At 45.2% G+C, this 13,280-nt stretch overlaps 1 protein-coding gene and 1 pseudogene across 1 annotated transcript; both read right to left on the bottom strand.

Moving 5' to 3' along the window:
- Positions 1-1,467: 1,467 nt before the first annotated feature.
- Positions 1,468-2,373, bottom strand: LOC116826828 (olfactory receptor 5AR1-like). The gene has a single exon (XM_032783835.2). It carries the CDS (start codon positions 2,368-2,370, stop codon positions 1,468-1,470), a length of 903 nt encoding a protein of 300 aa, XP_032639726.2. The 5' UTR covers positions 2,371-2,373.
- Positions 2,374-10,892: 8,519 nt separating this feature from the next.
- Positions 10,893-11,875, bottom strand: LOC142046804 (olfactory receptor 10T2-like; annotated as a pseudogene).
- Between the last annotated feature and the right edge of the window lie 1,405 nt (positions 11,876-13,280).

Genomic DNA, 13,280 nt, shown 5'->3' with positions numbered 1-13,280 from the left:
CAAGCTTCAGGCGGGGGGCACATCACAGAAGAAATGATAAGGAAGTCCTATTTAATAAAATCTTGACTTACCTCAAAGCCCAGTTCAGCCAATGGGAGTGAGGTATCCAAATAATCCCAGGAAGAACTGACAGCTGTCTACAAAGCAGTCTGTCTCCTCTAAGAAAGAAAGCACATCACCTAAACAAATTTCAGCTCTAGATGTGTAGACTAGGGCCAAATTCTCAGCGGTATAACTCTGTGGAAGTAATTCACTTTCGTATTAAAATGGAGGCTTAAATTGGAAAGGTTTCCCTTAGAACTATAGTGAAACAAACCACTGTCATCTTTTAGGCAACCCAAGCAACCATTCAGTAATAGAATAACTTGTGGAGCGTCCATGATACAAAAGGGTTTTGCGAGTAGGTAGAAGGTGGCAACAGAATGGGCCTGGCATTATACAAAGTGGGGTTTAAATGCTTCAGCTTGGCCAATTGGGACAGAGTCCCTTTTTCTCTTAACTAAAATCCTGGAAGGAAAAGCCGGTACACCGACGAGAAGTTCCCCAAATATTAAGTTGGTTGAAAGGACTCAAAGGTTTCAAGATGTAGAGAGATTTAAAAAATAAAAATAACAAAAAAAAGAATGCTTTTTTCAACCACCCAATTTTAGGATTTGACTCACGGGTTTTGAGCACCTGGGATGGCAATGTGCCCTTAGCACGAACTGGTGCCTGACTGGGAGCTGGATCTGGCTTGTGACCATCCTGTGTACTCCCTGGGGGTGCCCTTCTGGTTGGTTGTTGGATGCCTCGAGCTCTTTGGAAAATCAGGGCTGCTGACAGAATTGCTGGCCCCTGGGAGAACTGTGTGTGAGGGAGGCTCCAGGCCCTGGAAAGGGGCAGGGCCTCAGGCAGAAGGGTTGGGGGCCGGAAGCTAGTCCCCCACCCCCCTCGAGATGCCTTGAGCGCTGCCTGGCCCGTGGCCACTGGGAGCTATCGTGAATTACCGCTGCCCCTTTTGCACCCACGCCAACACCCATAATCGCAGCTCTGGTGTCCACTCTGCTGCTGGCCTGGCCAGTGATTAAATCACTGTGTTTAAAAGTGCGCGGGAGCCCTGGGCCAGCCCGGGGCTTCGCCAGGCCACTGGGACACCGCCACTGCACGCTAACTTGTGCTTAAAAGTGGCAGGGAGCTTTCGCTGGTACTCCCCTGGAAAGGAGCAGTGGTCCTGGGAGCCCTGGCCCTTTTAAGTCACCAGAGCTGTGGGTCTGCCTCCCTGCCCGCCCCTTTCCCTCGGTCAGTGGCCCTGGAAAAATCTGGGCCTTCCTTTGTTTCCTTTTCATGGAAGGTGCGCACATTGGGTATTCCACAGAAAATCAAAGCTAGCAATCCAGAGAAATCACTCCCTGCCTTTTCTCCTCTATTGAATTAAAACCATAATCCAGTATTTACATTACAAGAAAAACCTTCTCTCTCTTAATCCTCCTAAAGGCTCTTTTGACTTTTTATATTCCTCAGGCTGTAGATCAGGGGGTTCAGCATGGGGATCACCAGGGTATAAAACACAGAGATGATTTTGTCCTGATCCATGGAAAACTTTGAACTAGGCCTTAAATACATGAAAGAGCCCGTTCCAAAGAAGATGGTGACAGCTGTCAGGTGGGAAGCGCAGGTGGAGAAGGCTTTGCGTTGGTCCTTAGCAGAGTTGATCCTTAGGATAGTGACCACAATGTATATATAGGAGATGAGGATAATCAGGATGGTGGTTGATACCAGCATTGTCGCACAGGTGAAATGAACAATGTCTGTGATGTGGGTGTCAGAGCAGGACAGCTTCAGAAGAGGGGGCACATCGCAGAAGAAATGGTTGATATAAGCATCACAGAAGGACAAACGGAATATAAATGCAGTTTGCACCATTGAATTCAGACAGCTCATGAAGTACGACCCCAGCACCAACAACACGCAGAACCGCTTGGACATGATGATGGCGTAGAGCAATGGGCTGCAGATAGCAGTGAAGCGATCATACGCCATCACACTCAACAGCCAGCATTCGCAAGAGATGGCAATGCTGAAGAAGAAAAATTGCACAGTGCATCCAGTGAATGAAATGACCTTTCTCCTTGCTGCAAAGGTTATCAGCGTGCTGGGAATTATGATGGTGGAGTAGCCGACATCTAAGAGGGCCAAGTTGCTGATGAAAAAGTACATAGGGGTATGAAGTCGGGAGTCAATTCTGATTAAGGTGACCAAGGTGAGGTTCCCCATTAGGATCAGCAAGTAGATCAACAGAAACACTACAAAAAGGGTGACCTGCAGCTTCAGGTTGCCTGCGAATCCCAACAAGATGAATTCAGTCACCAGAGTGTGATTTCTCTCTCCCATTTATCCCAGATGCACTGTCCTTGGCAGGTGAGAAAAGTGAGGTGTACACTGGAAGAGGAGACAAATAAGGCCTGTAGTCAGTGAATAAGTCTGAAGATATTAAAATTATTAAATATACCCTGTGCTTCTCTGGGTCACTGTAGTGACCAGGCCGTATCGAGATTTAAGAGTCTGCAACTGGCTTCAGGCTACACAGGTGGGACTTATAGTTCTGGCAGTAGAAGCTCATACTGTTAAAGTCAGAGCCCTAGTTCAATCCCCATTGCCAACAATAAGTAACAGCCAACACAGATTTGTCAAGAAGAAATCATGCCAACTCAACCTAATGTCCTTCTTTGACAGTGTAACCAGCCTAGAAGATGAGGTGAAGCAGTAGATATGATATAGATTTTAGTAAGTATTTTGACACAGTCGCACATAACATTTTCATTATCAAACTAGTACATCTGTCAAACAATTAAAAACTAATGGTGAGATAAAAAAATAGTTGCAATTAATTGCAGATTTAACAACAATAGAGCACCATTTACTTAAATATTTTTTGATGTTTTCAATAATATATTGATTTCAGTTACAATACAGAACACAAAGTGTATAGTACTTACTTCATGTTATTATTTTATTACAGATATTTGCACTGTAAAATATAAAACCGTATTTTTCAATTCACCTCATACAAGTACTGTACTGCAATCTCTTCTTCATTGTGAAAGTGCAACTTACAAATGTAAAATGTAAAATTGTTTTTACATGGCTTCACTCAAAAACAAAACAGTATAAAACACTCAGTCCTACTTCTTGTTCAGTCAATCACTAAGACAAACAAGTTTGTTTATATTTACAGGTGATAATGCTGCCTGCCTCTTATTTACAATGTCACTTGAAAGTGAGAACAAGCATTTGCATGGCACTCTTGTAGCCAGTGTTGAAAGGTATTTAGGTCCAGATATGCTAAACATTTGTATGCAAGAGAGAGATAGATATGCTAAAAACATTTGTAATGCCCCTACCGCTTTCGACCACCATTCCAGGTTAGGTTAGTTTTGAGCGGGAAAACTCTCTACAGCTAAGGTAGTAAGTATTTCCATAAGCCTCCAGACAGGTGTAAGAAAACCCACATATGAGACAATAACCCACTCAAGAGCTCTACCATTTGACCAATGGGAATCTTTGCATAACAAGCTTCTACTCAGTGTGAGAAAGGATATGACACATGGACACATACATTTCCTACTCAGACCCATTTGCATAGCACCGTAATTTGCACCCACAGCACACCCATATGGCAGCTCTGGTGCCCACATCTGCTGCTGGCCCGGCCAGTGATTAAGATCACTGTTTTAAAAGTGGGGGAGCCCTGGGTCCAGCCCTGGAGCTTCCCAGCCCTGCGGACACGCCAACTGCAAACGGCTACTTGTGACTTAAAAGTGGCAGGAGAACTTTCCTGCGTACTCTTCCTGGAAAGCGAGCAGTGGTCCTGGGGAGTCCTGAGCCCTTTTAAGTCACCAGAGCGTGTGGTCTGCCTCCCTTGCCCAGCCCCGTTCCTCGGTCAGTGGCCCTGGAAAAATCTGGGCCTTCTCTTTGTTTCCTTTTCATGGAAGGTGTGCACATATGTATTCACAGAAAATCAAAGCTACAATATCAGAGAAATCACTCCCTGCTTTTTCCCTCTATTGAATTAAAGCCAGATCCAGTATGGCATTACAGAGAAAAACCTTCTCTCTCTTATCCTCCTCAAGGCCTCTTTGACTTCTTTATCCTCAGACTGTAGATCAGGGGGTTAGCATGGGGAATCCAGGGTTAAAACACAGAGAGATTTTGTCCTGATCCAGTGGAAAACTTGAACTAGGCCGTAAATACATGAAAGAGCCGTGTCCGTAAAGGATGGTGACGGCAGTCAGGTGGGAGGCGCAAGTGGAGAGGCTTTGCGTTGGTCCTTTGCAGACTGATCTTTAGGATAGTGACCAACGAATGTATATATAGGAGATGAGATAATGGAGGATGGTAGTTTGATACCAGCATTGGTCGCACAGTGTGAAATGAACATGTCTGTGACCTGGGGTGTCAGGAGGACAGCTTTAGAAAGGGGGCACATCGCAGAAGAATGTTGATATACAGCATCACAGAAGGACAACGGAATATAAATGCAGTTTGCACCATTGAATTCCAGACAGCTCATGAAGTAAGACCCAGCACAACACACGCAGACCGCTTGGACATGATGATGGTGTAGAGCAATGGGCTGCAGATAGCCGTGAAGCGACTCAAACGCCATCACACTCAACAGCCAGCATTTCGCAAGAGACTGGAATGCTGAAGAAGAAAAACTGCACAGTGCATTCCAGTGATGAAATGACCGTTGCTCCTTGCTGCAAAGGTCATCAGCGTGCTGGGAATTATGAGTGGTGGAGTAGCCACATCAAGAAGGCCAGGTTGCTGATGAAAAGTACATGGGGTGATGAAGTCGGGAGTCAACTGATTAAGGTGACCAAAGGTGAGGTTCCCATTAGGATCAGCAAGTAGATCAACAGAAACACTACAAAGAGGGTGACCTGCAGCTTCACGTTGTCCTGTGAATCCACAAAAGATGAACTCAGTCACCAGAGAGTGATTTCCTCTCTCCCATTTATCCCAGATACATGTCCTTGGCAGGGTGAGAAAAGTGAGGTGTACCGAAGAGGAGACAAATAAGGCCTGTAGTCAGGCATAAGTCTGAAAGATATTATATACTATTAAATATTACCCTATGCTTCTCTGGTCACTGTAGTGACTAGACCTAACGAGATTTAAGAGATCTCTACTGATTCAGGCTACACAGGTGGGACTATAGTTCTGGCAGTAGAAGCTCATATACTGTTAAAGTCAGAGCCGCTAGTTCAATCCCATTGCCAAAATAAGTAACAGCCAACACCAGATTTGTCAAGAAGAAATCATGAACTCAACTAATGACCTTCTTTGACAGTGTAACCAGCCTAGAAGAAGAGTGAAGCAGTAGAATATGATATAGATTTTGTAAGGCTTTTGACTAGTCGGCACGTAACATTTTCAAAATCAAACTGGTACGATCGGTCAAACAATTACAAAATAAATTGCAATTAATTGCAGAATTTAACAATAAGAAGCACAATTTACTTAAATATTTTTTGATGTTTTCACAATATATTTGATTTCAGTTACAATAACAGAAACAAAGTGTAAATAGTACTCACTTCATGTATTATTTTTTACAAATATTTGCACTGTAAAAATAAACCGGTATTTTTCAATTCACCTCATACAAGTACTGTACTGCAATCTCTTCTTCATTGTGAAAGTGCGCTTACAAATGTAAAATTGTTTTTACATGGCTTCACCAAAAACAAAGAGTAAAAATTCAGAGCCTCAAGTCCACCAGTCCTACTTCTTGTTCAGAACAATCACTAAGACAAACAAGTGTTTTATATTTACGGCGATAATGCTGCCTGCTTCTTATTTACAGTGTAGAAGGCTCATGAACAGCAGTGCATCGCTACATTCCGACTCCAGAGTCCATAGTCGCGTATTTAGGTCCAGATATGCCTAAACATTTTGTTATGCCACTCCACGCCTTTGACCACCATTCCAGGTTAAGGTTAGTTTTGAGCGGAAAACTCTCTAACAGCTAAGGCTAGGTAAGTATTTCCATAAGCCTCCAAGACAGGTTGTAGAAAACCCACAATATGAAGACGCATTAACGCCACATCAATGAAGCTCTACCAATTGACCAATGGGAAATCTTTTCAATAACAGCTTCTACTCAGTGTGAGAAAGGATATGACACATGGTACACATACATTTCCTAACTCCAAGAACCCATTTGCATGCTCCCCATCCAGTGGAGAAAGAGTTCTCTGCCTGCAACAAGGCAACCAAAACAGTAACTTATTCCGAGATCCCTACGCCTGGGTCTCCTCAGTGTGTGCGCAGGTGCATGCACCAACCATGCAATCCTTTCCTGCTCCCACTATGCAGCTCCCCATCCCAGTGGAAGAGTTCTCTGCCTGCACAAGGCACCAAACATACTTATTCCGAGATCCCTACGCTGGTCTCTCAGTGTGTGCCAGGTGCATGCACCAACCATGCATCTTTCCTGCTCCCAACTATGATCCCAGAGCTGCGTTCTGTGCCATGCACTGACCGCGTCTGGTCTGTGCACTATGCCACACATTGAATGTGCCCCAAATATGCCTGTAGCATTGTAACTCAGTCCTTGTTGAACTTGTGCCATGCAGATCACATAGTCAGTCCGTATCCCAGCACTGTGTGCATGTGCCACTCATCGAGTATGCCCGTTCATGGTTCCTTAGTCTGCTCTCATTGATGCATGCTCAGCTCCTGGCTACAATCCCTGAGCTATGTACTGTACCATGCACAGTGCTCAGCTCCCCACCTGTCCCATGTGCTGGTGCTGTGTGTTGAATGAATTTGTTCCTTGCGGCTGGCACAGAACCTGTTCATCATATTGAGTGCTGCCAGGCAGGCGTTCAGTGAGCCTATCCCAACAGAGAGGTGATTTATCCTGGCTGGGACTCTTACACTCGCCTCTCCGTGTCATTTTCTGTGTGGCAACGATTCCCTCTTATATCATCAAGGCTCTCCATCACCATCCAGGCATCATACCTCTGACCTAGCACTGCTCACCAAACTGTCCCCCACCAACATGTTGGCAGATAGCTCTATGGCACTGGGGAGGGGGGAGATGTCTGTGGAGGGCTGGAAATCCTCTAAAGTGACCGTTCCCGCTCATGCTTCCAAAGTTGCTTCTTTGTGTTCCCAAACACCGAGAAGAAAGGCACCTTGAGAGCACCAAGGTGAATAGCACACAAAATACCGGAGTAAAGGGTTGGGGGACACAGTCCTTTGGTTCTAGGGACAGCACCTGTGCCCTTAAGTCACCAAGGGAGCACACTGCTTAGTGTGTGTCACTCACAAAGGAGCTGATCCCAGGACAATCAAATGGTATATGGTTTCTAGCAGTCAGAGCCCTAGTTTTGCTCCCTACCTCTGTAGTTCTCAACAAGGAGTCTGGGGCAGGTTTCAGGATTTACTCCAGGCATGGCTGGCATTAGACTCACTAGGGCCCAGGGCAGAAAGCCAAAGCCCCACCATACAGGACGGCAGCCCATGGCCCAAGGCCCGGTACCCAAGGCTGAAGCCGAAGCCAGAGCAATTTAGCTTTGCGGGACCCCCTATGGTATAGGGCTTCAGGCAATTTTATCCCCTAAAGCTGGCCCTGGCTTTTCTAGGCAGAAATACAGTTGTTGTGGCACAGCTGGGCTCTGGAGTTTTTATGGCACGTTGAGGGGCGTAATGATTCAGAAAGAAAAAGGTTGAGAATCCCTGCCCTGGCTTCTCAGGAATCTCTTAACCGAATTACCCCAAAATAGCACCACCAGCTCTACTCCAAACTGCCCTGCAGCATATCACTTTGGAAATCAATTTACAAATATATGTCGATTTTCGTACCCTGAAAATTATAAGCAGCTGATTTTAGGAAGGGCTGCATGGCTGGATCCTCAGAACAAAATGATCCCAAATTTATATTTCAGATCCCATCCCTGGGTCAGTTCTACCATGTCACTTTCAAAGGCAATCCCCTGATGCGTACACATTTTGAAGCATCTCGAAAAATCAGCTCCTAAACCAGGAGCTTTGCTCTCAGGGCAGGGTTGGCTCCAGAGTTTTGCCGTCACAAGCGGTGGGGAAAAAAAAAAGCCATGATTGCAATCGGTGGCAATTCGGTGGCAGCTCCACCACGCCGCTTTCTTCTTTGGTGGCACTTCGGTGGCAGGTCCTTCCCTCTGAGAGAGACCAACGGACCCGACGCCGAATTGCCTCCAAAGAGCTGGAAGTGCCGCCTCTTCCCCTTGGCCACCCCAATCATCTGCTTGCTGAGCTGGTGTCTGGAGCCAGCTCTGCCTCAGGGCAAAAGTTCCAAAAGAAACCTCTGCAGAATGGAACTAACGTCCACACACAGGCTAAGGAAGCTGCTAAGGCCAGGACTGAAGCTCACAGCTGAAGAGTGATGTTAGGACTCGATAAGCACAGACTGTCACCTTGAGCCAGCCTGAGTATGCCCACAATGCTCGCCAAGCCCAGGTTTGGGGTCAGGTTTGAGCCCAAGTCCCCTTCAGTCCACACTCAGCGCACTCTGGCTGGGGTTAGCAAGAACTCAGAACCATGGGGCTGTACCTCGAGAATTCCAAGCACAAGGGACTATCAGTTTGTACCTACCCTTGGCTTCCAGGAGGCATCGCAATTTTCAAGACATCCCAAGCAAGCATGCTGGTTGTAAAGCACTTACAGAAACCAGCTCTTAAACAGTAGACAAGTCCCATCATTAAGTGTACCAGTGCTACCACTCCCCTCTCATAAACCAGGTCCTCAACTAGAGCAAATGAGCATTGATTTCAGAGACGTTACAGCAATTGAGAATGTGGCCTTTTTGTAAAATCTACCTCCACTGCATGTTTTTTTCATACACAACTCTTACCTAAGCAGTCACTTTTGTGTCAAGATTATTTGAGGCATCAGCGTGACTTTCTCATCATTGTGTTACTGTGCAAAAGGAAAACATAATAGATGGAGCTTCAGACAATCCTTCTCCAGGTGAATTGCCTCCAAATCAGAACTATTTCCACTTGCAAAAAAAAAAAAAAATAATAAGAGAATATTTACACACATCCACAGAACCAGATGAGAAACCTACCTGGCAGCAGGCAGATGTCTGTCATTGTTGACCCACCAAAAGAATTGTATTTGGAGATTGCTGGGTTTGTTTATATATATTAGTTGAAGTGATTTGCAGATGTAATCCCTGGGGCCCACAGAGTTCTGCATATCAGGCTAAGCACAGATGGGATCATTAAAATGCTTTCAATCCTCTGGGGATAACTGCCATGGACGTGTTGTCTTCAAAACTTGGGTCACTTCATGAGCTCACTTCATTCCTGTTCTAGGTTTAAAGAAAATGGCCCATTTTCCTCACAGGAAGCTGAAGGATCCTCACCGTAAACGCCTCATTGTAGAATGCAAAGAGCAACATATTGTATATTCTCTTAGGTAACAAATATGGTTCCCCATGTTAACCCTTGCTAAATATAGCTCTGATCGCAGCCTGGACTAGCCCTTTGGTACTGTCACACAAGATAGTCTGTTTCCAAACTGCGTCAGTATGTGCACTTAGATGTGTCAAGACTTTTCAATAAGGATTCATGGGGCTTTGATAGGGTCATGTTGATGTTCATACACGAAGGAAAAAGCAAAGTGCTCTGCAGAGCTGATGAGAAACTTTTGAAACATTGTATGGATATTTATTCAGAAATGTCCATTCCTCATATAAGTTATTCAATTAATAGTGTTTGCCCAGCTGCAGAGCTGGTAAAATAACGCTTAAATTAATACAAAGAAGTAGTGTGGTCTAGTGCATTAGGTACTGGGCTGGGAGCCAGGAGACCTAGATTTCATTTCTAACTTTGACCTGCTGTAGGACCTTCAGGAAATCTATTTCTCTCTCTCTGCTGATACAGTGCTTGGCACAACAAGGTCACAGTCTCAATTAGCTGTACTGCCTGGTGTCCCCATTCATGAAGCCAGCCCCACATTGTGCTACATGCTGGGGTTGGGCAGATGTATGAAATCTAAGATGCCCCAGGTAACATGAATCCCACTCAGCTTGTTACATAGAATTGTGTGGGGATAGATAGACTGCTACAAACTGGATGGTTAGGTTTAAGGAACGGCACTAAAGGGTCTGCAAGGCATCTTGTAAAGTCATGGGTTGGCAGGGCAATGAACTGAAAGATTCTACAAATGGGAGGAAAAAGTTTTATAGCTGAATCCACCCAAACATACTTTGATAGGATAATGATCCGTGGGATGCAGTATTCATGCTTTCAAGGATGTTGTTTATCCGGGATAGGGTCACTACATGGTAGCACAGGGACAAGTGGGTTGGAAGGCCTGAGCTTTACCATTATGGCTTCCACCTCCATCATCCTCTTGGTGGAACATGCGGGGTTGTTATCATATCTGAGTAGAGTAAGGCTTTGGTTGTAGAGGCAGCTTCGGGGGGGAATGGGAGTTGTGTGAGTGGCAGGCGAGTTTGCTGTCTGCTTTGGCCTCTGATTAGAGACAATTCTTGAGGTAGAGTTGCTCCCTGGGCATCGGTGTTGGGATGAGATTCCTGGAATAAGAGATGGCTCTGCATGTTGTTTGACCATCTCATTTCAGGACTGGTATATATGTGTGAATAGAGCAAGTTACCCTCAGAATACAGCCAGATTCTCCATTGTAGATTTAACTGCTGCCGGAAAGCTGACCTGCAAGGCCCCAGGCATTGGCAGAGGGGCAACACTGGCTTCAGAATAAGGAGTAACAATACTATTTTTTTGTCTATTGTTTATACTGAGCCACGGAGGCTCTTAATGCCCAGACAAAGAGAAAGACAAGGTCACTGCCTTGAAGACCATACCATGGACAATAGTGACATCATGCAGAGTTCATCAATATATTGGAAGTGCCCAAATTTGCAACATTTTTGGAGAAAGAAATGAGTGGGCAGTTAATTTCCTTAGGGCTGATTTAAATTCCTGGTTTCTCAGACTACAAACCCCAGAGTTCAACATAGGGCTAAAGAAGGTATAAGACAAGGCAATGAAAGTGTCCTCATCTAGAGAAGAGATTGATTTGGGTATTAAACAGACAAAAAAAGCACAGCCGAAATGTGTGATCACAACGATGAGATGGGAGGTGCAGGTGGAGAAGGTCTTGCACCTGCCTGGGGCAGAGTGGATCTTCAGAATGGCGGCGAGGATATAGATGTAAGAGAGGATGATTCCCATGAAGAGGCCTAGCAAAACAAAGGCACACAGAAAAACAATGGCCATCTCAGCGATATGACTGTCACTGCACACCAGCCTCAGAACGAGCGAGATGTCACAGAAGAAATGTCTGAAGGCATTGGGCCCACAGAAGGGCAAACTGAATACAAGGGAACTGATGCCTAGCGCTATAAGAAAGCCAGTTGCACATGAAATGGCGACCAGCTCAGCGCAAACCCTCTTGGTTATCACAACTGGGTATTGCAGCGGCTTACATATGGCCACATAGCGATCGTAAGCAATGGCTGACAGCAGGAAACAATTTGTGGCCCCGAAGCCGAAGAAGCAGAATATTTGAACGTGCATCCCAGGAAAGAAATCGTTTGGTTTCCCGACAGCAAATTCACCAGCAGCTTGGGGATGACAGCAAAAGTGGTGCAGGTTTCCAAGAAGGACAAAGCCAAGAGTAAGAAGTACATGAGGGTATGGAGGCTCCAATCAACACTGATGGCTGCCAGAATGGAGATGTTGGAGGTCAGGATTATGACGTACACCTGGGAGAACACTAGGAAAAGCAGAACCTACTGCTCTTCCAGGCTGGAGAATCCCAGCAGCAGAAATTGAGACACGGCACTCTCATTTCCTTTGGGCATCATAAAAAGCATCTAAACTCAAAGGGGAAAAGGAAGCAAAAGATCTGAGGAGCTATACAACACCATCAGAGTTGCTTCCATTAGCTCTAACACAGCCTCAGACATGATCGAATGATTGGTGTGAAGGAACTAAAATAAGTCCAAAACTGCTGATTTTTTTATGGTATTTTATCATTTATTTTACTGTCACGTATTCCTTGCTCAGATATACAGTGGGGGGAGCCCACTTAAGGAGTTGGGTAGATTGACTGATTGGTTTAGTAACAGGAGCTTTGGCTGTGATATGCTCTGTTTCTGGGGAGCTGATACAGTATGGACAATGACAATGTAAGTTTATCCCAACCTATTTCCCCAACTTGACTCCCCTTTGTTTCAGAAGGATCACTTCTAGAGAACATGAGAAAGGCCATACTGGGTCAGACCAAAGGTCCATCTGGCAAAGTATCCTGTCTGCCGACCGTGGCCAGTGCCAGCTGCCCCAGAGGAAATGAACAGAACAGGGAATCATCAAGTGATCCATCCCCTGTTGCTCATTCCCAGCTTCTAGCAAACAGAGGCTAGCGACACCATCCCTGTCCATCCTGGCCAATAGCCATTGATGGACCTATCCTCCAAAAGGAACCAAGACTTCATGGAATATTTATTATTATTTATTATTATTACAGTTATTTAGGTAGCATCCAGGAACCTTAATTATAAACCAGAATCGATTGTGCTAGATGCTGTACAAAAACAGAACAACAAAACAATTCCTGTCCACATAAGCTTACAATTTAAGTACAAGACAATAGACAACAGGTGGGTGCAAACTGACAGATGGAGGAGAACAAGGAAGCAATGAGATGATAGGCAGTGGCTGTAGCACACCATCTGCCTAGCTACGGTCAATGATTCTGTGGTCATCAGAGACAAGGAGGATTTTATTTAGTCTTTTTATTGTCTGTTGCAAGTGACAAAAAAGGGTCATGTATGCCACTCCTAAGGAGTGTTATTAATTCCAAAGGATATGGTCCAGGAATTACTTTGGGAAGTTCTCTGGTCTGGGTTATACAGGAAATCAGTCTAGATGATCACAATTGTCCCTTCTGGTCTTAGACTCTATGAATCTCTGCGGAAAAAATTGACGTGGGCACATATCTATTAGTAACTGGACAGAACATAGAACTGGGAGTTAGTGAACCTGGTTTCTATTCCCAGCTCTGCCACTGGCTTTCTTCATGACCATGGGCAAGACACTTCACCTCCCTGTGCCTCATCTGTAAAATGGGGGAAATTGTGCTCACGTGCCTTTAAGAACATAAGAATGGCTTTATGGGGTCAGAACAAAGGTCCATCCAGCCCAGTATCCTGTCTACTGACAGTGGTCAATGCCAGGTGCCCTAGCCGGAGTGAACCTAACAGGTAATGATCAAGTGAT

This window comes from Chelonoidis abingdonii, chromosome 4, assembly GCF_003597395.2.
Source record: "Chelonoidis abingdonii isolate Lonesome George chromosome 4, CheloAbing_2.0, whole genome shotgun sequence".
Classification (NCBI taxonomy): domain Eukaryota; kingdom Metazoa; phylum Chordata; order Testudines; family Testudinidae; genus Chelonoidis; species Chelonoidis abingdonii.
The sequence above is the reverse complement of the archived record's forward strand: the minus strand, read 5'-3'. Positions and strand labels throughout refer to the sequence as shown.

Excerpts from the sequence above, each read along its gene's own strand:
- LOC116826828 (XM_032783835.2), bottom strand. The coding sequence starts at position 2,370 with ATGGGAGAGAGAAATCACACTCTGGTGACTGAATTCATCTTGTTGGGA.